The sequence below is a fragment of the Rhinatrema bivittatum genome, chromosome 11 (genome assembly GCF_901001135.1).
Source record: "Rhinatrema bivittatum chromosome 11, aRhiBiv1.1, whole genome shotgun sequence".
Lineage (NCBI taxonomy): Eukaryota > Metazoa > Chordata > Amphibia > Gymnophiona > Rhinatrematidae > Rhinatrema > Rhinatrema bivittatum.
The window spans coordinates 86,621,156-86,647,039 of NC_042625.1; the positions used below are offsets into that span (position 1 = coordinate 86,621,156).

The 25,884-nt window shown below is 47.3% G+C and overlaps 1 protein-coding gene across 4 annotated transcripts; it reads left to right on the forward strand.

The window, feature by feature from the left end:
* Positions 1–1,627: 1,627 nt before the first annotated feature.
* Positions 1,628–25,850, forward strand: TCEA3 (transcription elongation factor A3). Of its 4 annotated transcripts, XM_029619751.1 has the most exons (15): positions 1,631–1,894; positions 6,579–6,641; positions 8,151–8,256; positions 10,403–10,550; positions 11,142–11,216; positions 12,885–12,965; positions 13,650–13,709; positions 14,038–14,121; positions 14,894–14,971; positions 15,638–15,801; positions 18,004–18,060; positions 19,664–19,818; positions 21,104–21,250; positions 21,669–21,740; positions 22,737–25,850. In XM_029619751.1, the coding sequence occupies exons 1-15, from the start codon at positions 1,820–1,822 to the stop codon at positions 22,743–22,745; spliced, it is 1,374 nt and encodes a 457-aa protein (XP_029475611.1). In that variant the 5' UTR covers positions 1,631–1,819; the 3' UTR covers positions 22,746–25,850. The 4 variants fall into 4 exon arrangements, with proteins under 4 accessions (XP_029475613.1, XP_029475611.1, XP_029475612.1 ...); XM_029619753.1 differs by lacking the exon at positions 12,885–12,965 and having other exon boundaries at positions 1,628–1,894; XM_029619752.1 differs by lacking the exon at positions 11,142–11,216 and having other exon boundaries at positions 1,633–1,894.
* The last annotated feature ends 34 nt before the right edge of the window (positions 25,851–25,884 follow it).

The following is a 25,884-nucleotide window of genomic DNA, read 5'->3' on the forward strand; positions in this document are numbered from 1 at the left end:
GGGAAGAGACTCTTTAACAAATCAAACCAGCAAACAAGGAAGGAGCGGTGGCAGTATCCTAAGTACAGGGGGCAGTACAGAGGATTTGACACAGCAGTGCTGGAGGAGAGGTGAATTCAGACCTCTGGATGAGAGATTGGTAAGTGCAACGCAGGACAGTGGACTACGGCCGAGATGGTTCACAGCCGATATTGAAAAAACCTGTAAAACAGACAAATACAGATTCTGTGGAACAGAACTGGAAATGGCTCCACATCTCATCGCTGGGTCAGCAGGCCTGCATGCAGAGAGGTGCGCACAGCAAGGCAGCACTGCTTATTCATCCAAAGCGGTGTAAACATTACCACAGGCCAGGTTTTCAGGAGCTCTACAATGAATATGCATGAGATAGGTGTGCATGCACTGCCTCCGTCGTATACAAATCTATCTCATTGCATATTCATTGTGGATATCCTGAAAAGCGGGCCTGTTAGTGGCCCTCGAGCACTGGAGTTCACCATCACTGCATTATAACAGCGCCGTATCTCATCAAGAGTGGGAGCAGGACCCTACTGGAATAGAGGAGAATGAGGACGTTGTGATCACCTGCGCTGTTCCACTTCCCGCTGACCGGCACGTCGATGCATGAAAACCAGATCCCGTGGTGAAGGAGAAGAGTATAAAAACAGCATTGCTCATGGAAGGGTAAATACCCAATACCCAGTCTGTGGATTGTTTGGCGAGAGTAAAAATCCTTAGAGAGAGACAGGATGGAGGCAGGCCAGAGAAGGGCGCCCACAATGGTGTGGGGGGTCTGTATGGGAAGACTTAGGAGGAGCTGATGAGGGTGTGTGCTCCCTGGGAGAGAGGAGGTGCAGGGGGGCGATGTGAGACAGACCTTCAGGCCCCTGAACCTTTTCTGTTGGAAAGGAAACAATAGATCTAGGTCCCATGAAATGTAACGCCAGCGGGGAGGACTCAGAACAAACGCCAGGAAATATTTCTTCAGGGAGAGGGTGGTGGAAGCCTGAACTGCCCATCTGGAGGAGGTGGTGAGGACGAAAGCGTACATTAATTCAAAAGGGCATGGGCTAAACATTGTGAATCCCTGAAGGCTTGAGGCTGGTAATGAAGAAAAGGGTGCATGGGGGAGGGAACCTGCAGGGAGCAGCGGATACTTGGGGGGGGGGGGGGGGGGGAACCTGCAGGGAGGGGCAGGGATGCTTGCTGGACAGACGGGATGGACCATTTGCTCTTTTCCTGCAGACAATACTGTGCTACTAGGAATGGCACCAAGCGATGCAAGCAGAGGCAAAGAGCACGTGGCAGAAGGATACAGAACTAGTGCCCATAATGTGGGGGGGTGGCAGGGGGCGTCTGTCCCTGCTACGATGCAAGCAGTAAGCAGGTTCAGTGCCGGCCGGGTCTGCGCAATCCAAGCCCCTTCGGAGTCGCTGCCAGGAAGCCCCCTCCCGGGAGCGCTCACAGCTGGCAGGGGCCGCGTTAGCACGGGTGCGCGCCCCACCCCCTCCCGCTGGAGCTTGGCCGATCGTGCGCGCTATCTATAGCCGGCGCCTCCCCCTCCGCGCTTCCCAGGGCCGGGCGGGCAGAAGTTAGTGGCTGCGTGGAAGTGGCCCGCCCCTTCTCTACTTTTCTCGCTGTCTCTCGCTTTCCCCCCCTTTTTTTCGCTTCCGCCTTCCAGGCTGTCAGCAGCTGGAAGTGAAGAGGAGGGCAGCGAAGCGACCCCCTTACTTCTGCTTCTTCCCCCCCCCCCACCCCCGGGCCCAAGTTGCAAGAACAGAAAAGCGTGCACGGAGGATCCCGAGCGAGGAGAGCGGCCATGGGGAGGGAGGAGGACCTGCTCAGGATCGCCAAGAAGCTGGATAAGATGGTGTCCAGGTCCCAGAAGAACCTGGTGAGGAACGACTAAAGCTGCTTTTGGGCAAGAGAAACCTGCCTTGGGCGGAGGGCCCGGTTCTTGCTCGCCTCCAGATGTGCCCAGCTGTTGGTGATCGCTCGGTGCGCGCGGGGCACCCACACCTCGGCACTGATTTTGCTGCGGCTGCACCCGTGGAGGCAGTGTGTGTGTGTGTGTGTGTGTGTGTGAGTGTGTGAGGGCTGTGAGAGGCTGCCTGTGTGTGAGGGCTGTGAGAGGCTGTGTGTGTGTGTGAGTGTGTGAGGGCTGTGAGAGGCTGCCTGTGTGTGAGGGCTGTGAGAGTGCCTGTGTGTGTGTGTGTGTGTGTGTGTGTGTGAGTGAGGACTGTGAGAGGCTGCCTGTGTGTGAGGGCTGTGAGAGGCTGCCTGTGTGTGAGGGCTGTGAGCGGCTCTGTCTGTGTGTGTGTGTGTGTGTGTGTGTGTGTGAGGGCTGTGAGAGGCTGCCTGTGTGTGAGGGCTGTGAGAGGCTCTGTCTGTGTGTGTGTGAGTGTGTGAGGGCTGTGAGAGGCTGCCTGTGTGTGAGGGCTGTGAGAGGCTCTGTCTGTGTGTGTGTCTGTGTGTGTCTGTGTGTGTGTGTGTGTGTGTGTGAGGGCTGTGAGAGGCTCTGTCTGTGTGTCTGTGTGTGTGTCTGTGTGTGTGTGTGTCTGTGTGTGTCTCTGTGTGTGTGTGTGTGTGTCTGTGTGTCTGTGTGTGTGTGTGTGTGTGTGTGAGGGCTGTGAGAGGCTCTGTCTGTGTCTGTGTCTGTGTGTGTGTGTGTGTGTGTGTGTAGGGCGAGCTGGCCTGCTTGTGTGTGCACACAACAGGTGCTTGGCATGACCTTAGGATGCAGGGAAACCTGATCGGCAGAGCTATTCCTGACTCTTTCACTGCCTCCGGGGAGGGAGAGTGCGAGGGATGGGGAGGGGGCTTGCAGTCCCAGTTTAGGGAGGATGGGGTAACCGGATAAACATGAGTCTCTCCTATAGAGAAAGGGGGAAACTTTGCAAAGTCAGTTTGTCAACGTCCCGGCAAAAAAGGAGCCGTTCATAGTGCAAAGCGACTGCTTCTTAACCCTCCCGAGATTACTCCCTATTAAATTAGAGATTGGGAGGGAGGGGGTGCCCATAAATACCTGTTCAGGGGGGGGGAGGGGGGGGGTGTTGCCAGAACAGGAGCCAGACAACTCAGCTAGCAGCCTTGCTTTCAGTTTTCTTTATATATACAGCAGCCGAAGGAGGGGAGGTTCCGGCCTTGGATCCTCTCATTGGGTTTTTCCTCGTTAATCTTTAACCTTGGCTGAGGACTTTGCCAGAGCAGGATAGATTCAGATAAAATAACCAAGGCTGCACCTAGGAGCTTTACTGCACTTGGGAAGAGCTCGCTCCTCTACAGCTCCGAGTTATGTTTCTCTTTTTTTTGTCAGAAACCGGCTTCCAAATATTACTCTGATTTCCTATACAGCTGGGGAGGGGAGGGGGTCTTCGGCGTAGGGGGCCTTGTCCAAGAAGATTGTACATGAAAACTGGCTTCTGAATGTCACTGGTGGGCTCTATAAAGTGCCCGGTACAGATCTGATTTGCATCACTGACATTTTGACGAATATAAAACACCTTTGAAATCCCAAGAAAAGAAAGTGGTGCTGCCCTTGGTTCGTGATCCCTTCCACCCAGTACAACAATGGCTGCTCAGGGTGGTTTTTAGCAGGGGCTCAAATCATTCAGCACCGGCTGACAGCACAGAAAGGAAAAGACATCTTGGGGGGGGGAGAGGGTCCTGGGTGTTGTTTTGGATGCAAAACGTCAGAAAATGAAGCAACAAATGTTGTTGTCATTTTCCTTAGAACAAGACTCAGAAGTGTATATCCCACGAACACTAGTATAAAAAGTACACCCCCCACGACTCTATGCACGAACAATTTCTGTAATAGTTGTCATTTTCCTGTCATTTTTTAAATCACAATTCCTGATGGATTGCATTCTTTAGTTGCCAACAACTTCCAGGGCCTTAGTGCAAGGGCTGAGCCAGTCCCGGATTTGCCCCCAACAACATCTACCTGCTTGCAGCCCTGACTGTCCTAGAGCAATTGGAGCAACAAGTCCGTAGATGAGATAGGGTAAAACCAGGACTGGCTTAGACTGACCCTTATGACCCGGAGTGACTGCAATAGATGCATTCAACGAGTCTATGAACTACTGCGCGAGATGCACATTAGGGTAAGAAACCCAGGTGATCAACCCAAGTGTCTGCCACCGACACTCGGCAGGCTTTCTAACAGCTGTTCCAATAATATTCTGCGGGAAAACAGGAGCCAGAGGGCATTGGGCTAGGTAGGAGCTGGAAAGCCAGAAGGAGATCCGGCTCTCATGATGACACAGAGTGAAGTTAGCAACACGGCAAAGGGGTTGGTCGTCGAGTCTCAGTGGAGTTTCCAAAACCATGGAAACGCTTCCAGAATTTGGCCTGCAAAAAATAAGTTAGTGGAAGATTAGAAGAGCATTTGTTTGGTTAAAACCCCCCCCCCCCCCAAAACAAAACAAATTGTGTTAAAAGATGCTGATGGTGAATTATTCTATTGCTGGCATCGGCTGCAAAAAATCTGCAGATTTCATTGAGTGAGCCAGGGCTAGCTTTGGGAAGCCTGCCGAGGAGGCTCTTTGAGTTTCTGGAAGAAACAGCGCTATGCCAGCCGGGTCTCTGTGATATGCCAGCCCAGGTCTCTGTGATATGCCAGCCGGGTCTCTGTGATATGCCAGCCCAGGTCTCTGTGATATGCCAGCCGGGTCTCTGTGATATGCCAGCCCAGGTCTCTGTGATATGCCAGCCTGCCTTGCATGGATGGTGCTGAGGGTAAGAGAGGAGTTTGGCATTGGCGCAGCCTCGGAGGAGTCCCTGACTCTGAAGCAGATCGCCGCGCGGTTTGCACAATGAGCAGGGAGATGAGCGGGTTTGGAAATCCGGGGGCCGGAAGCTCCATGCTCTGGCGCACAGGCCTCAGCAACCAATCGGAGAACTAGAAATCGGGAATCCAGAATGGCTTTCCATCAGGGCCGAGAGCTTTTCAGCTGCAAAGTGCTTCATGGTGCATGGTGGGGGGGTTGCGAGCGAATAATAGCAGTTTCCAATGTGTGCTGGCTCTGGAGAGTCTTTCACGTGTTCCCTGGGCTGCCTGCTTCCTCCGTCAGTGCCACTGGTTGGCCAGCAGCGGCAGCCGCTGTAGCCGTCCTGCCTCCCTTTCCCAGGCCTGTGCATGCGTCACTCACCTCCGCGGGGTGCCCGACTGGACGTGGATGTCCGTCCCTCTCCGAGGCACTGCAGCCTAAGCTGTGGGGTAGGACTGTTCTCCTTTAAAGGGTAGGAAGGTTTGCTTCTTCTGGGATGCTCTGCATGGAGCAGAGTCCACCTCTCCCCAGCGAGCCTGCTCCCTCCTATGCACTTCTATTTCCTAGTCAGCAAGAGAGGCTGAACTGCGGCCAGGCCAGTGTTATTATTAGAGCTGAGCCCCCTGCTTTATCTCGAGTTACGGCAGGTAGTCAAAGACAGAGGCTGCTTTCTCATGGCAATGTGCAATCGCTGGCTATCACAGACCCCAGACCTGGCAGGGATGAGTTCAAGTCCAACAAGGCATGTTTTTATGTCATTTTTATTTATTGGCGTTTTAACTTGCAGCTGTAAGCTTTCTGGGCATTGAAGTCCTGCTTTGTTTCAAGCCCCACTGCAGGACTACAACTCTCAAAATGCACATTATAGAAACAGGAGATGCCCTCAGAAGGTCTCTGATAGTACAGATATTGTGGGCATTCATTTGAGGGGAGAGAGTGAGAGAGATTGAATTAGTGGCTGATGGGTTTGGAACTGGGTGGATAAACTTTCAGTTCTGACTTTAATTCCATAAATTCAGTGGCATTCAGATGGAGAATTGCAAGGGGCTGACCCAAGCAGTAGCATTCTGTATTTTGACATGGGGGATCTGGGTTCAAATTGCCATCCAGTGAGGCCACTTTTGCCTGGGTGGGCATAGTCCCAGGGAGGGAAGATGGCCACCAGTCTCCTCACACCAGCAGTGCTAAGGGTGTGTTTGGGAGGAGGCACCTCCTCTAGCTCTGGTGCCAGCAAGGGCTTTCTGTACCGGCCAGGGAAGATGGTCTAAAGGGAGGGGGAGGGGCACGCAAAGGCCACTGAGAATATAAAAGGAGGAAGTCAAAATAAAGACAGGATTTCAAGTAATCTTGGAGTTCTATAATGCAGGGGTGGGCAACTCCAGTCCTTGAAGGCCACCAACCAGTTTGGTTTTCAGGATATCCCTAATGAATATGCATGAGAGAGATTTACAAGCACCGAGCACCAGTGGTATGCAAATCTCTTGTGTATAGGCATTAGGAATATTCTGAAAACGCAACCGGTTGGTGGCCCTTGAATACTGCAGTTGCCCATACCTGAAATAATAGGTAATAATAGATTACCCCAGTGGTTCCTAGAGCTGCACTATTGATCTATCTGCTAGTCTGGTTCACAGGCTATCTACAATGAATATGCATGAGAGAGATTTGCATGTTCATTGTGGATATCCTGAAAACCAGACCTGTTTGCAGCCCTTGCTGGGAAGCTCTGGCTTACTGAATAGACTCCTCCCCTAAGAGCATTACTTCCTCTGTCTGTCACTGACCCTTTTCTCTCTTGTGTAACAGGAAGGAGCCCTTGATTTGCTAAAGGAACTTAACAGCTATTCAATGACCATTCAGTTACTGCAGGTAAGAGGGGAGCTGGCAGGTGGGAGAATGGGTGGGGCTGAGAGGGGAAGGCAATGCCAGCATGGGGAGCAGTTTATTGAAGAATGTATATAGTGGTGGGCATAGATAAATATGTATTATTTTCCCAGACCAGGGGAAAGGGTTGATTGGTGGGTGTGGTACTAACTACATCATTTAACAGTAGGGATTATTTGAACACATGCTTCTGTATCAAAAATGAGTTGCTTAAGAACGTCCTTCCTCACTGTAAGATCCTTACGGGCAAAGTGGTTGCTTACATTGTTAATGCACACGCCTGGTTCCATTTAAATTTGTGAAAGGCACAAGGGTAAGGACATTTAATATTACATGAATAAAGATTAACCTGTAAACGGGTTAGGCCATGCATATTCATGTTGATTGTAGACACACAGAATATGACAACAGGTAAAGACCTCCAGGCTCATCTGTTCTGCCCACTTTTCCTCCCTGTTTCGATCCTGCAGTAGCGGACTTCTCATGATCTCTGTCTTCACCTTCATTTCCTCTCAGACTAAGGATCCTCTGCGCTTATTCCTGGTCTCTGCTGCGAAGTTGTTTCGTGCGTCCACCACCATCTCTGTGAAGAAATATCCCCTGGTTACTCTCTAGCTTGTCCACTTTGAGACTTGTGTCATGACCCTGCTTGTTCTAATCTAGACCTTCTTTCCCCACTGGGCGAGGCTTGACTCCAGGTCATGAGGGACAGGTTGACCCTGTACTGGTTTCGCCCCATAGCATCTCTGAACTCGCAGCTCCAATTCCTAAAAAAAAAAAAAAAAAAAAAGACAGGAACAACAAGTGCTTGGATGATGTGAGACAAAGCCAGGAAGGGTGTGGCCTAACTTTGATGATGAAGAGCCATCTGGAAACCAGCTGGATTTACTGTATTTTTAGGAAATGGATATTTGGGTTACAGTGACTGGCGAGCCTTGAATATTAACAGAATAAGTTTTGGTTAGAAGGAGTGTTGCCAACAGGTTGATCTAGTCCATGCATGTAACATACATGAAACATAGTAATGATGGCAGAAAAAGACCAAGTGGCCCATCCAGTCTGCCCAGCAAGCTTCTTTTGATAGTAACTGCTGCTCTGTGCAGGTTACCCCTATGCATTCTGTTAAGGGTAATAATTGCCGCTCCGTGCAGGTTACCACCAAGCCTTATGTTAAGAATGATGAGTTAAAACTCTGGCTGGATCAGCTTGTCGGTACGAAATGGAGCCACCTACTAGAAATGGGCTCTCAAGATAAAACTAGAGTTTCCAGCCCTTTCCCTTGTAGGCTTGTTATTCTTTCAGCCTCCTGAGCATCGTATGAAGCTTTCATCCAGTTCAGAATTACCCTTATTGAGATCTGTGGGATTAATTGAAGCCCTCTTGCCTTCCCCCTTTTCCCATGTCAACTCATTGGGGGTGGGGATGGAAGATGTGATATGTACTTCATACATCCACCTATTTTTCTCGAAAGAAAAAGGTCTTTTTTGTTTGCAGAGCACAAGGATCGGGGTAACTGTCAATGCTGTGCGCAAACATTGTTCCGATGAGGAGGTGGTGGCAATGGCCAAAATCCTAATCAAGAACTGGAAACGTCTTTTGGGTGAGAGAAACCGTGGACATGAAATGTAAACTCCTTGCTCCCCCTGAGACTTATCACCACCATGCCCTGTCTTTGGAGCTGGAGTCCACCTCCTTTTCTAGGAGGGTCCATCTTTAAAAAAAAAAAAATCAGGGTTGTGGAAAACTTTGGACCATGCCTGGTAGGAATGAGGGCAAGATAGAAAGTAACAGCTGAAATGCCTTGGTCTGGCTGGAATTAGTTTCTGGCCTGCAATATTGTACATTTTTACCCCAGGATTTGGGGAGCGTTCCTTAAACTGTAGGAGAGCTGGCCAACCTAAGTCCATAGCTACTCTAAATGCTGACCTTTCATAAAAGAAATAAAGCAAAGTTCCAAAGCAATCCCAGAATCCTGCATGAGATTTTCACCATCTTTGCTTTGTGTTTAAAACTCCCATGCCAATGCATTCTGGGACATGTAGTACCTTGGGTATAGTAATTGAATTAGAGACTTGCTCATTGAGCGGGGCAGTTCAAGTAAGGCAGGATGTTTCCATTGCAGTTGGTTAGACTAAGGCACAGGGAGATGAAGTGACTTTCCCAAAGTCAGAAAAAAAAGAGTAGAAAACCAGGAGTAAAACCCCCAAAGTGAGAAGTGTTACCTGCCATACTGTTACCTCCCATACTCTGTTGTTACCTATCTATTGTTACCATACTGTTATCATCTACTACCATACTGTTACCTATACTGTTACCTATGGGAGTTATACTGTTACCTATGGGAGTTACCTATATACTGTTACCTATACTGTTAGCTATACTGTTACTATACTGTATATACTGTTACCTATACTGTTACCTATGGGAGTTACCTATGTTACCTATATACTGTTACCTATACTGTTACCTATACTGCTACCATACTGTTACCTATCTATTGTTACCATACTGTTACCTATGGGAGGTAACCTATCTGTTACCTCCCATACTCTATTGTATATAGTACTTTATCTTCGTTCTCCCTCTCTTTTTTTCCTACTCCCAGTTAAGGCATCCTTGTTATAATGTAACTTTATGCTCCTTTTTAAAATGTCTCTTGTTGATTGGTTGGTTATAGTTACTGCTTAGTTCGATGTAAACCGAGTTGATTTGATTTGTATCAAGAAAGTCGGTATATAAAAGCCTTTAATAAATAAATAAATAAGTGCAGTAAGTTGGCAAAGGTAGCAGAGAGTAGATGGAAAAGCCAAGATTAGAACCCAGTCATGCTTTTACCTCTAGAGCTCTGCACCTTCTTAGACTCACCAGAGCAGCGCAGTGTCCAATAGGACTTGGACTGCTGATGCTCCCTTCTGGTGGTCTGCTTAGGCAACCTGGCGAGGTTTTCCTCGCCCATGTGTTCTTATTTTGATCAGCAGCATGAAATAGTTAAGAAGCTGCATCGATGCTCTGCCACTCCCTGCTGGAGCTGTTTCTGTGAAGAGCTCAGACACACCTGAGGGAGTCCCCAGACATATCTGGGCTTGTTGGCTAGAAGCTGTAGCTTAGATTACAAAAGCCTGGTAGCTAGAAATCAAAGGCTCCAGCCGCTCTTGTCTCACACCTTGAACCAGTGCTGCAGGAATGGAAGTAAAGAACCCACCTGGAATCCTGCAGATGCAAATTTTAATTAAGACCTGAAGCTTCACTGGAGCTAGGAGCCTCCCCTGTAGACCCCCTCCCCCTCTGAATGCAACACCCAGGCCCTGATTCACTAAGGCTTTTCTCCCAGTCTATGGCCATGGGAAAAATGCTTAAAATGAGGCCCTTAGTTTGGGAAATCCTCTCTCAAACGAAAGTAAACCGTCATCATGGAATCCCAAGACCTGAACCAGAAGCCCTTACATGCCATGGGGCAAAATCGAGGGCTGGCTTAGGCGGTCCCTGGATGACCTGGCGTCATTCGGTAATCGTCGGCAGCGAGCATTTATGGCCTTAGTCCATAAATAGGAATGTTTTGATTGGTTTCCTTCATGATTGCCCCTTCTATATGATCCTTCCAGAGAGGGCGGAGGTAGACCGAGCATGCGATTGTGATTTAAGGTTTGCAGTTAGACTACTGTTAAGTTACTTTTTTTCTTTCACTGTTTTCAAATTCTGGAAGCAAGGTTGGGGGGAATGATGGCCTCGCACTATGTTTCTTTTAGATTCTTCCGTGCCCCAGAAAGAAGAGAAGGAAAAAGAAAGACAGACAGAGAAGAAAGAGAAGGAGAGGAGGATTGAACTTTCTGGGTGGAAGCCTGTAGAGGAATCCAAAGAGGTGTGCAGGAGATCAGCCCAGAAATGCAAGGAGAGGTATGGACTGCTTTGGGTGAAGTGGCAAGAGGAGGAGGTTGGCTCGTGGCTGCAGGGTTGTCAGATGATGCAGTCAGCCGTGGGATGCCAAGTGCCGTTTCTGGGGTTTTAGGCCTAAAATTGCAGCAGTGCTCGTTGTGCATCGGTGCCCAGATGCCTGCTGAGTCGTATGTATCCTTGTTGTGAAGCTGGGACAGGGCCGAGAGGGAGGTTGCACTGTGTGTCACACACGTGTGGATGGCTGAGCGCTCTGTCACCTGTTAGGTTATTTTCAGTATAAGCCTTCAGAGGTTTACAGAGACATTTTGAGCCACTTCTGAAATACGGGACCACGTCAGTCCATCTCAGGCAGCACAAATTTAGTTTTTCTATGTTTGAGGCCTGTGTGTTGGGTACTGGGCTCTTCTACTCCAGAAGAAGCTTCCAGACCACCTTTCATCTCTTAAATTGTAAGTAATTACAAAAAAAAAAAAAAAAAAAAAAAGATTTACTCTAGTTGGTTTTCCCTCTCTTGCTCTGATCATTGCTTGTCTGCCTTTCCCTCTTTGTCCTGCACAAATGACTGCCTCTGTTCTTTCTCTCCTCTCCAAGAGACTTCCCCAGTCTTAAAGCTTTCAAGTTGTGTCCCCCTTCTAAGAAGCATTCGTCTGACCTTAAGCAGGACAGGTAAATAGTCTACAGCCTCCTCATCCAGAGCTGGAGAGAGCAGGCTGAACTTTGCTATCAAGGTCCCCAGGTCCCTAGCAATTAGGTGAGCGTCCTCAAAGTCATTTTCAGGTTCAGTGGGGGAGGGGAATCATCATCCCTTATCTTTGAGATTAAAGTTGAACTCCAGTGTCTGTGGCCTGAGGTCCAGGTCTACAGGGTTAAAACAGTTTGTGTCTCTCTCCGACCTACCGAGCTAGCACATTGCTGTGACTTCCAGTCTCACTTATAATAAGATTTAGTAGATGAAAAAAATGTTTAGGAGGTCAATGCCACTAAAGTCTGTGGAGGTAAAGCGAGGAGTATCACTTTCAGAATGACATGGGCTGTGGTCTCTAATGCCGTTTTTGGGTTCTTCTACCCCACCCCAGGGATCTGTTCTGGGACCACTGCTTTTTAATACATTTATAAATGACCTGGAAATGGGAACAACAAGTGAAGTGATCAGATTAGCCGATGACACAAAATTATTCAAAGTTGTTAAATCACAAGAGGATTGTGAGAAATTGCAAGAAGACCCTGCAACACTGGGAGACTGGGCATGCAAATGGCAAATGAAATTTAATGTGGACAAGTACAAAGAGATGCACTTAGAGAAGAATAAACCAAATTATAGCTGCACAATGCCAAGGTTCCACATTAGCAATCACCATTCAGGAAAAGGATCTAGGTGTCATTGTTGAAAATACTTTGAAATCTTCTGCTCAGTGTGCAGCAGCAGTCAAGAATGCTAGGGATTATTAGGAAATGAATGGAGAATAAAGCAGGATATCATGATGCCTCTGTATTGTGCCATGGTGCGACCTCATCTTGAGTATATTGTGTGCAGTTCTGGTCACCACATCCCAAAAAAGACACAGCAGAATTAGAAAAGGTACAGAGAAGGGAGACCAAGATGATAAAGAGGATGAAACGGCTCCCCTATGAGGAAAGGCTAAAGAGGTTAGGGCTGTTCAGCTCAGAAGACATGATAGAGGTCTATAAAATATTGAGTGGGGTGGAAAGGCGAATAGGGAGCAGTTATTTTTACTTTACAATAGTACTTGGAGTAGTGGGCAATCCATGAAGCTAATGGGTAGCACTTTTAAGCTGATCAGAGAGAAAGTATTTCTTTCCTGTAGGTGTTCCTGTAGTTCTCTTTTAGCACAAGAAAGCAGGACTACAAGTTCCAAACTGCTCTGTAATAAACCAGCTGACAGAGCCAGTTGAAGACCATCCAGCCCAAGTCACAGGTGACGCGAGTGTTCAGGATGCAGTTCGGAGATTTGTCGGTTTCCATAGTCCTTTGCCTGTAGATCTTTCATTGCTGGGGTTACGGGGAGGAGAGCTAGAATTGAAAATGCAGTGACCTGATTGAACACTTGTCACCTTTTGATGCGGTTGCAGCGTGCTCTGTGTGCACAGCTGGCTGCAGCTGTAACACCCATGGAGACCCGCTGGTTCCCAGGTTCCAATCCTGGCTTGGCCAACTCAGCCATTCAGTTTGACCAATTGACCACTTATTATTAACCAGTTGGCCATGTGCTTGTAAAACGCTTTGGACAAGAGCACTGGTTAAGTAAGTCAGTTCTTGTGATGAAAATATACCTCCCTCTGAAGATGATTCGCTTGGCTGTTCTACTCTTACAGGAAACTCTCTGTCCCTGCAACCAAGTCCGACTCCCACATGACGCTGACAAAGAGTCATTCCCTGGACTCTAGATCTGACAGGTAATTCAGGGGTGCAGGCAGGATTAATTTTGAAAGGGTGGGCAAAAGGAGGAATGCTTACGCACTTCCTAAATTACATCACGATTTGGTAACTCTGCAACTGGTGAAGCTCAGACAAGAGCAGAAGTCCCGTGAGGTCTACGGACAGAGAACAGCACCAAAGGAAGCCAGCTGCTGGCCTAAGCGGTTGGGGACGGTAAGGAATGCAGGTGTCTGACTTTGGAGTTGCGCACATGTGCTTCAGATATTTGAACATTCACTCCCTTTTATGTGCAGTTTCTCTTTGAAAATACGCTTAAGGTCCATGTGTATAAAAGTAGGTGTATACCTTGCTGCGAAGCAGATTGCTGAAACTGTACTCTAAGTAGAGATGTGCATTCGTTGGGACATTTGTTTCATTCATTTTGGGGGTACGTGCATACCTCACGGATTTATGGTACGCTTATAACTCATTAATAAAATACTCGCTTACCATAAATTGGCGAGGTTTGCGCATACCTATGAAACGAATGGCCCAACAAATGCACGTCCCTACTCCTAAGTGTTCCAGATGCCCCCTTCTTCTGTCAGGGGCTGTTATCTGGTATGAGGGGCTTGACAGAGTTTTCTTAGCGGCCGAGTCACAGATTTGAGGTCTGCAAGTCAAGTGACACTCATCTGTGTTTTTGTCATTGTCTTTCATAGAAGAGACTCGACTGATTCTAATCCCTTTCCAGCTGTTGCCAAAAGGAGCAAGGCAGAGAGGTACAGTCTCGTGCGTCTGAGTGAGGCCTGCTACTGGCTTAAGTCTCTGACTTGGGAAGAGTTTAACTTCTTTAGTACCAAGCCAGGCCTGTGTCCAAAAAGGCCAACATTTTGCCTTGTTCCTCTCTCAGAAGCTTCTCTGTCTTCCCTTTTCCTTTCTCTTTTGATATTTCTGTCCTTTCTCCTTTACTACTTCTCTTTCATTTTGTCTGCTCCTGCTTCTCTTCCTCCCCTCTACATTTTCCTTCATCCCTTTATTTTCTCTCCTTCCCTCTTTTTTTTTCTTATCATCCAGGTTTTCCTTTCTCTCTCATCTTTTCCCTTCTAGGAGGGACTCCTCAGACTCCAGGTCTTCCAGCTGCATCTCATCCCCCTCCTCTTCCTCGCCTGTGAAGAGACAATCCACAGAAAGGTGACCAGAACTGCATTGCTTTCCCTCTTTTGAATTTGCATTGGGCCAGGACTGCAGCCTGTGGGCTGGGTAGGGAGGATCCTCTTCTGGAACCAGAGGTTCCCGGGTCCGGTTGTACTGCCATTTCTCAGGTTACTAAGTGCGGGCTTTGCTCAGTAAGTCCGGTTTCTGTCACTGATCATATCCTGATGTCTTAGTCTTATCGCCCCTCACCCAGTTCTACTTCTTCCAGAGCTCTTGGGAATATCAGATTATTATTCTAGTCCATGACACCCTCATCACAAATGACCAGGGTGCTCAAGGTTCATTTTCAAGTACCTGTGGAAGGAATGAGGGACAGAAAGCATAATCTGGTCCTGGAATACTCTATTCAAAAAAATGTATAAAATCCATACTAATATATCAAATCTGGGTGCTCATGGCTACAGCACTGCAGCCTTTCATGTGCCCAGGGTATATAAAGTAAGCAATCCAGCTTTATGGAAAATAGCAAACCAAAAAGAAATGCAATCTATAGCTTTAATCCAGTGTTTAGGTTCTCCTTTGGATCTTCATCAAGGGGGCTCAGCATTAAAATGGTGACCTGCAACGTAGGTGAGGACTGAAGTGTGTAGCTTTCAGTATTTCTCTTCTCTTGGCACTTTCTAAAACCTGAAATCCCCCCTGGGCTCGACAGAAGCACAGGAAGCTAGTTATTAGTGACTGAAAAGACAGTGCCACGGGCCTGCATGGTCGATGATGCTGGACTTGCCTTTTCCTGTTGACTTCCCAGGAGACACTCCACAAGCTCCAACCCAGCAGCATCGCCTGCAGGATCCCGGAAGAACTCCAGCGATGAGAGAGAGGAGAGGTAGGATGGAATTTCAGATTTCTTCTTCAGGCAGGTGCATGTCTGATGGGAGGGGTTAGAATGATTGAGGGGTGTTAGAGGGGAAGATTGGATTCCTCTCCAGAAGGTACAGAGAGATCTTTCTCTCATTTGGGCATAGGGCTTTAGAGGGATGGAGACTGGTGCAGAGTTCTGGTGGGGTTAAGGATGTGGAGCACCCCTTCCTGTGAGATGGCAGAGACCCTGGAGCTTGGCTCTAACCGGTGTAGGGTATAAGTGAAATAGTAGGTTTGAGAGATTTGAAGGCAGTCCCATCGATGTCATTGTTGAAGAAAAAGTCCCTTGTGTGCAGGATAGAGGGAACCTTTCATTTAGCCAGGGGCCACCAAATCTCATCGTGGGGAGCCACAAACTGGTCTAGATTTCAGGTTTTCCACAGGTCACAAACATGAGATAAGATTTGCAGACGGTTAAGAGAAGACGCACGTCTTATCTCGTGCCTATTCCCAGTGCAAATCCTGAAAACTCAACTGGTTTTCAGCCCTTGAGGACTGGATTTGGGGACCCCCTGATGTAGTATAATAGGGAGGTCTCGTCTCAGTGTAGGACAGAGAGAATGTTAGGAGGGTAGGCAGAAAAACCGAATTTATTGCACAGGTTGACATCAATTCCTTCAATTTTCTTTAGACCAAATGACATCAAGTCAAAAGCTGAGGCAGCAAAGACTCCCAGTAGCCCGTCCTCGCCGTCCTTCTCTCCAACCATTTGCTTCCTGTCCGCCTGCCACCTCACAGGGGACTCCATCCGTGATAAGTGCATTGAGATGTTATCGGCAGCCCTGAAGCACGGAGGTAAGAGTTCACGGGACAGGTGACGAGGCCTGGGAACAGCATACGAGAGCTGGGCCTGGCATGAGTTTTGGCGAAAGTACAGACCCTGACATCCCTGTCACATCATTTGCATTGTTTGCAGCATTCAGACCCAAGGGAGAAGGAGAAGCAGCAGAATAATGCTTTGTTTTGGAGGATTTTAAACTGTTTTGGAAGTAAAAATGTTTCATGATATTTATGATAAGGCAATCCGAGGGAGACGTAGACAGTGTTTCCGGAAGAGCTGTACTGACCCAGGACTCAGTCACTTCTTACAGTGCTCATTGTTCGTTTAATCTGTTTAAAAAAAAAGTTATTACTTTTGCATTGTAAGATGCTTGTAAACTGAAGTGCTGCACCTAGGGGATTCACTCAGCACTGAAAATTCATTGACATGACCAGGAATACCAACATGGGAAAGGGATGAAAGATAGTGAGGGGGAAAGGGGAGGAATAGCTGAGGTAGTCAGGGAAGGGGATGAGCAGTGAGGGTCATCCAGTAGACCACATCCCAACCACTGGAGGGAGAAGCTGGGGGCTGCCAGCAGACCCCATCTCACCAGCAGCCAAAGTGGAATGGAGGCCATCTTATCCCAATCTGATGGAGACCAAAGTGAAGAGGTGGGCCCAAGGCTGTTGGGGGAGCAAGTGGAAGAAAAGAAGATGAAGCATGAGTGTGTGTTTGTGTGTATTTGAGAGGGAGCATGTATGTGTGTGTGTGTGTGTGTGTGTATGAGATAAGGAGTGCATGTGTGTGTGTATATATGAGACAGAAGGAAAATGTGAGAGAGGTAGTATGAATATGTGGAAGTGTGAGAGCGAGAAAGAGCATCTGTCTATGTGTGAGCACGCGCGTGGGAGACGACTGTGTGCATCTGAGAGAGGAAGCATGAGTGTGTGACCATGAGTATCTATGAGAGAAAGAAAGTGTGTGTGCACATATGAGAGAGAGAGGAGAAAATGTGTGTGCATATATGAGAGAGAGGAGAAAGTGTGTGTGCCCTCCATCTTTCAATAATCCACAACAATCTCAGGGCGACTGGAAATCAAAGGTTCTCAGGTATGAAGAGCAGGATATTTTATTTTTATCCTTATTAGTTTTTATTTTTGAGTGTTATTTGATGTCTGCTCTTTTGAAATATTTTACTGGTGTTTGGGAAATTTAAAAAACAATGTATGTGAGTTTATAATTATTGGATGTTTATTCTTCAGCTGTCTTGAAATATTTATTTTCATTATTAACATGGCTTTACTATTATGATTGATGTTTTACATTTTTTGATTTTATTGTTTTATGACGAATGGTGATGTTCTGTTGCACTGTATACAGAGTGTGCCTTGTTGCAGTTTCCAGTTCAATTTTTGTCTGCAAATTTTTATTTATACTTTGTGATCTCTTTTTATTCTGTGATGGACTTATTTAGTGATGGACTGTCTGTATTCTGCATGTGTGACTGAGATGAGGTATTCTGCTAGCATGTATCTCCTGTGTAGGGATGTATTGCAGCCTGGCTTGTTCTGTTTTCCTAATAGGAGGTGTATTGGTATTTTAGGACCTAGTGTAATATTTGCAGCATTACTTTTTCATAGGTAAGATTGTTATTGTTTGAGTGCAGGCAGTTAGTGCTGATTTGGTATGGGAGGTTTACTCAAGGCTTTTCTGAGGGTCAAGCCCACATCCAAACTGCATTGCAATAGGGCTAATACCATATGGGTATTTTTGCAGGGTTTTCTGGTTGGCACCACAGCACTGCATGTAAATATAATATGCAGATTGTTGTAAGTGATATTTTTACCTCAGAAGACTATACTCAGAATGTTCTTTTTCATGTAAAATCTGTTACTTTAAATGCATCATTTTTAATTGTGCATGATTGCGTGTGTGGGTGGGTTTTTAAAACTCGCCATGGCATCTTGCAGTGGCCATGGGTTCCAGAGGAGAGGGGGTGGACCTGGGTATGGAGGGATGTCAGATTTTAAAGTTTAGATTACTGGAGGGAGATGAATGAACTGGGGGCTGTGGGGAGGGGGGCAGGGCAGCAAAAAAGCTGGCACCGGCCCTGCCTGACCATCTGGCTGGGCAGACAGGATGGACCACGTTGGTCTTTATCTGCCATCATTTACATGCTTTGATTCTCTCTTCACTTGCAATTTCTACCCTCATTCCACACTTTTATGTTTCAGATGATTACAAACAGTTTGGAAGCAATTGTGACCAGGTGGCCTCCGAAATCGAAGATCATATCCTTGCAGATGGCAATGAGGATAGTTTTATCCTGTGTGCCGGTGTTATTCATTTAGTTATTTGAACGGGGCTGTAAACCGGGGATCCATACAACACGTTACCTATGGGTGTCATGAATCCCTGCCCTAAAGGGCTTACAAATTTAAGTAGGCCCCAGGCTCAGAGAGATAAACGTATCCAGTGACAGTGGCAGAAGCAGGATCTGAACTCGGATCTACTGTCCCTAACAACTTGGTCACCCACTCTACCAGATGCCTCTTGCTTATCACCAACACCATGGATGAAGGAATGGGGTAGAACTGGGTCCCATGGGAATCCTGATGCCGCCAGGGCTTGTACACATTCCACTGACCTATCCCTGTTGTGCTGCTGAGGTAGCATTGCCGTGGGTATATGGGGCTTCTGGCCCTAAGTTTAATCTCCATTTTCAAGACCCGATAGCCTCACAGTAAGCCCTGCTGTGTCTGCGTAGCAGAGGTGGTGTGCTCAGACCCAGTGAGGGAGGAAAGATGGCTCCCGTTATTGCGGCCGCCCTCCAGTCTTTGAGCCACTGGAAAAGCTGCCCCTTCCCTAGCCCCCAGGCCGGCGAGAGTTCCCAGAGCCGCCCCCGGGCTTGCCGAGTTGGGGGAGGGTGTAGAATGGAAGAGATCAAAGATAAATGGCAACCGAAAAGGGAAAGGATGTATCCATGCGTTTTTTTTTCAATTGATGCCACGCTGTAAAATTTGGTGGCTTTTGAAAAGAGGTGAGGCAAAATACCGGAACTTTATTCACGTAAAAACAGTGTTTCCGTCTGCTTCAAGAACATTTTTGGAATATTTTTTTATTTTAAAGCCCAGCAGTTTCCTTCTGTTCCTATGGGCTTCCAAAACATTTTCTGTTTGTGCTGCTGTGGTTAGAAGAATGCCATAAAGAACCATAGCACCGTCATATTAGCCCACCTGTCCACCCACATCATGCTATAGGGTTTCCTACAAGTACTCACATTAACCAGAGGGGGTCAGGTTTCCAAAATGCTCAGTGTAGGAGCTACGCTTTCAGCTGAAAATTCACCCAGATTTAGACACCTAAAACGCAGAAGCCTAAATTTATCTTTGTCTCAATATAGGATGCTAAATTAGGGGCCTGCTGCTGACAGTCCCCACCCTACCCTACCCCAGTCATCACCCAAGGGTACGAGCTACCTGTGTTGGGAGGGTTAAGCCCTTCAGTTTTCAATGGAGCCCGGTTTAGACTCCTATCTCTCTGCGTTAGGCTCCTACACCATTTGAAAACTGACCCTTTAAAATGCCCGTTTGTTAATTATTGTGCAGGTCACAGTCAATCTGTCAGTTTGAGCCCCAATTTTTGCACATTGCTTTCGAGCGCCATACGTCTTGACCGATGATTTCACGACCTCTGATTTGGCTCTGCAGGCAGGGCGGTTTCATTCTTCCAGCGCTGGCTGAGCCTTGTTGCTTCCTCCCCTGGGGTTTTCTTCTCGTGCTCTGCTTCTCGGCCGCCCTCGATGCGACTGTTCTAGCCGAACCAATCAAATCACCCGAGATCCCGCCCGACGTGCGCCCGCAGCCCGGGGCTGTTCTTCCTTGACGGTGTCACATATCTACCAGGAGCTGAAGGCCACGGACATGAAGTATCGGAACAGGGTCCGGAGCCGGATCAGCAACCTGAAGGATCCCAAGAACCCCAACCTGCGGAAGAACGTGCTGTGCGGCAGCATCTCCGCCGAGAGGATCGCCAGGATGACGTCCGAGGTAACGGCGGACGGGGCAGGAAGTGAAGGTCTTCTGAGGTGTGGTAAGGAGAGCGGTGCAGACGTTAGGAAGGGGACACTTGTTTTGTTATTCCTGTCTTTGTCACAGTGAAGGAGGCACTTTGAAACTTCCCGTGGTACCGAACTGCACGTGGCTGCTTGGGTCCGTTCTGCGCAGCACATTTGAAAATGCCGCCCTGTGCACGCGCTTCTCCTCCGCTGCACCAGCAGCTCCTCCTCTCAATGTGGCTTAAAAGTTTGCGTGTTATGGGAGAATGTGCGAACTTTTTATCCGCGTTGAGAGAGGACAAATTTCAGATGCCGGTAAATCACTCTGATTGCGATCCAAACATCTCATCTTTGATGTTGGATCGTAGATCATGAATTGTCAGGTTTGCTTCCTATTCTGGGAGTGCGGAAAAAAAGTGGAAACATTTTTAAAGGAACTGAACCCAGACCCTAGTGAGGCTGATTTTTCAAAGGGCTTGGGGCCTAATTTATGGAGTTAGGCCCCTAAATTGGCCCTTTTAAAACATTTGCTAGGGCTGAGTTCCTAAATTTAGGGTCCTAGATTCACTGGGTCCATAAATTTAGGATCTTAAAAAGTGGGTAGCTGCATGGTACCGTTAGGATGGGGAAAAATGAGGCTTAGCGCTGATTTGCAGTACTAGGGACCTAAGTCTAGGCAAATGGATTGTAGGCCTCGATTTTAGGCTCCTAAGTACATAAATAAGTCCCTAAGTTAGGGGCCAAAACTTAGAAGCTCAGCTTTTTTTTTTTTTTAATATCGACCCCCAGTGTTCCAAGCTCGCGTTGATCTGGGAAGTCCTCGGGTTGTCTGGCAACCGACCCCCCCCCCCCCCACCGCTTGCATCGGGCATGGCCTATGCTTTTAAAGCCTGAGGCAGGGCATCACTTCTCAGTCTTTTGGCTAAGATCCAAATGCAGGGTCTGCCCTGTGAGTTGAGGATGGTCCCTTCTTGGCCTACAGCTGAAATAGAGAACCTCTCCAGTATTGGGGGGAGGGGGGGGAAGAGAGGGGATAACGCCCTGCCACCTGACCCTACGGGGATAGGATGATGATATGACCATTATCAAAGGATTATACGTTCTGCTAAAACAAAAAAAAAAGAAAACATAATAAAGGCTTAGATCTTTACGGCAAGCCCATGCCAGTTGTGAACCATTCCTTCAAAATATGAAAACAGAACAAGTAACGCTGCAGTATTTGCTTTGGTCTTCTGCCAGAATGATTCCAGTGTTGACTGTGGACCTGTTCTCTTCAGGAAATGGCCAGCGATGAGCTGAAGGAGCTACGGAATGCCATGACACAGGAAGCCATCCGGGAACATCAGATGGCCAAAACGGGGGGCACCCAGACGGATTTCTTCCAGTGTAATAAGTGCAAAAAGAAGAACTGCACCTACAACCAGGTGAGTGACTGTGAGCACTAGGAGAGGAGGTGGGAATGGGAGTGGCTGTGGGCACTGTGTGAGGAGACTGTGGATAGAATTAGGTGAGAATTAGTGTCATATCTATGCCTGCGGTGCCCCAGTACAGTACTGAGATTTTGCCATTGGTGCCATGGCTGACTTGTATCTTGCAAAAATATCGAAAGACTGCAGAGCGGGTGTGAAGGGCACGTGAAGGTATTTGAATGGGGACATAGAATGACACCAAGGCTGAGTCTGCCATTCCAGCTGGAGCCCCTGGGGCCTGATCTTTCCAGTGTTTTGTCTGCAAGCCGTGGACTCTATCGCTGGGCCGAAAGGGCGCCTTCACCAGCGGAAGATGCCCATCTCTGACATCCTAGTGGTTCATTCTTCTGTCACCCTATTACCCTTTCTCCAGGTTCAGACTCGCAGTGCCGATGAGCCAATGACGACCTTTGTACTCTGCAACGAATGTGGGAACCGCTGGAAGGTCAGTGTCTCCCCACTGCTGCACTTTTAAGCTAGTTTTGTGCATTGATAGAGAGCTGCGTTTGAAAACCAAATGTACACACAAGAGTGCCAAATGTGCCTCCTGACTGATTATAGCTCGCATCTTTTCCTGGAAGACATACATTAGTAAAAATAAATTCAAACTCAGGCCTATTAATATTGGCACAGTGTCACTGGATCTTGGGCCTTTTTTTTCTGCAGGCTGTGTGCTGCCTTTTAATTGGGCCATCCTAAGAATGAACCGACAATGATGTCCTGCCCATCTGAAGGAGGAACACACATGGTCTATTAAGCTTTCAGTTGTTCTTAGTTTGGTCCGATAAAATGTATTGGAGCCTGCAAAGGAGTTGATTGCTTTCTAGGACACAGGTGGTTGTGCTGTTTTTAGTAGACACCAAATGTGCGAAGATTTTGAAAGTAGGGCTGGAATTGTTTGATTTTTCTTTTGGCCTGGGCGTTTCCTCTTCCTTTGCCTCCTCTTTGGAGTTGCAGCTCAGTTGGAACCACCCTAATCTCAGGCTATGGCGCCATGAGCCTTCATTTGCAGCCCTATATTGTATCCTTTCTTGACTCACCAGGCTGTCGCAGCAAACGTCCTGGGCCCACAGCCACAACATTGTGGCTCCCTTCTGAACTTGGCTAATGTAGAGCCTAAGTCTGGCCACTAGGTGATGCCGTTGTGCGATAGCTGGGTCTGCCTTCCCCCCGCGGGCTGTGAACGCTTGCCTCAGCAGCATCCCCAGCCCAGAGAGCAGAAGCTAGACCCAATGGGAATCAAAGCCAAGTCTCCCTCAAAGCAGTGCACAGCACTGCACTCAGCCACCAGGCTTGCCCTGAAAGGATGTCGAGCAGAATTCAGGGGTACACTCAAAGAGTGGTAGTCAAGTTATTCTTTGTCTTCTTACCACTGAGACAGTTTAAGAGAAATATATACCATTCTCTATAACATCTATCTCTTTTTTTTTTCAATTTTCAGTTCTGCTAATGCGATTCTTGTCCCGTGCAATGATGTGCTCGTTTACCCCACGTCCTGACCCTGGAGTGCCCAGTGGGAGACACAGAGTGAACAGTGTCCAGCAATGCCAAACTCATGATGAAATCCAACTATGTCTTTAGTGGACAACGAAAAATACTCAACTTCCCCTTCTTGATCTCGATGGAAGTCTTGGTACCCTCTACATGCTTTTTTTTTTTTTGTTTTTAGCGTTTCCCATTCTTGGGACAAATGCCTGCCAGGAGGAATAATTTGGAAAAGCATTGCTAGCATCACACCTGCTGGTTTTTTAAAATACAAATTCAAACGACTCCATTAGGACTTGTGGTTGTAGGCAGAGGCCGCTTTTACCGCACTATGTGAGCGGTCATCGATGTCAAAGGTTTTTTGACACCATAGCCTCAACTAAATGGGGTCAAAGCAGCTTGTGGGGGGAGGGGGAGGTCATAATTCCTCTGCTGTTCCTAGAGGTGTTTTCCACCACCCCTCTTATCCCCCACCTGTAGCATACTTTCTTTTTATTTGGGTTAATCATTTGTATGTTTTTAATTTACTCTTTCGTCACTGTCTACACTTGGCCACCAACTGGAAATGTAAGAAGTCTTGGAGCCCCCATCCATTACCATTCGCTTCAGAAGAAGAAGCAGGACTGGAACTTAAGAATGGGCCAGCTGGGGTTCTGGCCTCTCCTATTTAGTATGGGACCTTTCTGTTGTTTTTAGCAAAGTGCCAGCACAGTTTACAGTTTGTAATGAATCCCATGCGCTGCACAGTGTGAGCAGGTGGCCAGTAATGGCCATAAAATCTTAGCATGACCTAGCATGGCATCAGATTTTATGAACAAGAAATCAAATGACCTCTGAGCTTATAAGAAGGATTTCTGCCAGCCTGGCCTCTTCTGTTCTGTACTGAAAGTAATTCTGGTATCACACCCACCTCTGATCCAGTCGTGAATGTGACTCCACTTCAGACTCCCTACTGCTTACATTCACATGAGAAGATGATCAGAGAGCGAGCCCCCGCATTTATCCTGGAGGAAGGGAGGTAGTTTTGCTCCAGGACTTCTCGATTGTAACTGATGCCGGAGTAAACGCACTTGGCCCGAGTTTTGGTGTCAACGCCACAGGATTTAAGTTTGGATATGAATGGAAACCGCACCATGTTAATTCCAGCCATGGTTCTACAGTGCAGCTGGAAGAAGGAGCGAAACCAGATGAACAGATCTAGCAATGTGAATGCTGGCATCACTAAGCCAGGAGTAGAAGGGTTTGTGTATGAAAACAGCAGAAGTGTGATACCAATACCCTACCTTGAACAAACCAAATCTATACCCGTGCTGGACATTGCCTTAAACACTTGGAAAGGCGAAATATAAATGTGATAAATACATAAGTAGCAATCTAAACTTAGAGGGGTGCTTTCAAAGCCAAGCAGGCTTGCCATGATCCACATTGAGTGAGTGTGACTTACTAAGCTTTATCCTCTAAGACACAGAATGGGAGAAAACCTTTGTGAATAGGGATGTGCATTCGTTACATTCGTTTCAGCGGTATCCGCATATCTCAAAGACTTTAGAGTGCACGGGTAAAAACGGATAGTATGCGTGTATTTGTAATAACGAGTTTATACGCATACTATCCGTTTTTACCTGTGTGCTATAAAGTCTGCTTGGTACTGGGTACCACTGAAACAGATGTAATGAATGCACATCCCTCTTTATGAAACCATTGCTTGACCTGTGGAATGAAATCCTAACTGGATACGCTTTCTTCCATTCTTTGAAGGGGAGCGATTTTGTTATCGTTTTGTAGGTGATGTAGGATGTCTATCGTCCTGTATCTTGTCCATTTTTGTTTTCTTCTTCAGTCCTCTCTCTGCTCTCCTTCCTCCCCACCTCAGTAGGTTTGCATGCAAGTTCCCACGCTTAATCTAACACCCAGTTTCTCTCCCCACCTTGCTTGCTCTCTTATAATAATCTAAACAACTCCGAGAACCAGAGAGGCTGTTCCCCAGTTTTTCTTATCTGTGCAGCCAGCCATGGGATAGCGATTGTCCCCTGATCCTTGCAGCCCAATGCGAACGAAGGTGGCACCATAAGTGAACTCTTTTTCGAGAGGTAAAACATCACCTGTGCTGATGACAAGCTGACTGAGCTGCATGGGAGATGGGATGGCAGTGCCCTGTGTTGATGGATTCTGCAGTCTTGTAGAATAGAAGAAGGCATCCTAGTGAGAGTAGGTAGAGAGGGGAGGGTGAAGGGACTCAGATATGCTACTTTTAAAATGTATATTGGCGAAGGGCCATTGAAGTGCCAGATCTGTGTGTGTAGCTGAAACATACATCAGACGTAGAGATTCTAGGTCTGTGTGTAGATGAATTTTTACATTTTCTCTTGGATGTTAAGTTGGAACCCTGTATAAAGGCCAGAAGTGTGTAATGGAATTGCTTGCTTGTTTTGTTTTAAATGTTTGCAGGATGGTGGCGGCGGCCATAGAATTGCCAGCTATCGACATGCTTGTTTTGTCCAATTGCCTCTCCCACCCTTGTAGTTCTCAGAAAAACAGGAGCAGAGTAATGAGGTAAAGGCAAGATTGGCTCGGCCTGTCCTGAATAGACGGACTGTGCTGATAATCCTCGTTGCCTGATGTTTAATCTGAAAAAGGCAAAAAATAGAGACGTTCCGGCTGATGGAAACAAACCGTTCTCAGCGGGTGGCGCTGGAGCCAGCAGGGGTCCGCTTCAGTCTGGCTGTTTTTGAAAACTCCCAAAGCATGCTGGGATTTGTGGTCCTGCTTTTCTGATGACCAAACCTTTACTTATAGCCATGTTTCTGGGCCCTAGGCTTTGGTCTGCTCTGAGACCACTTAGGGAAGCCAAGGTGAATATCACTCAGGACATGGTCATAGGATTACTGCAAGGCTTAGAGAAGAAGGGAGAGGGAATTAACCCTTTGCCCCCCCAGCATCTCTTTTTTTATTGAAAAGTTATTTTGTTTTTATTACTAAAAGCACTGTACACCTGCAAAGCCAGCTTTCTTCAGCAGGGCTTCAGTAACATTTCTTTCTATGTTTTTAATAAAGGAATTCATGCAATGTGCTCAAAACCAACGGCGGTGGCTGTCTCTTTAGGG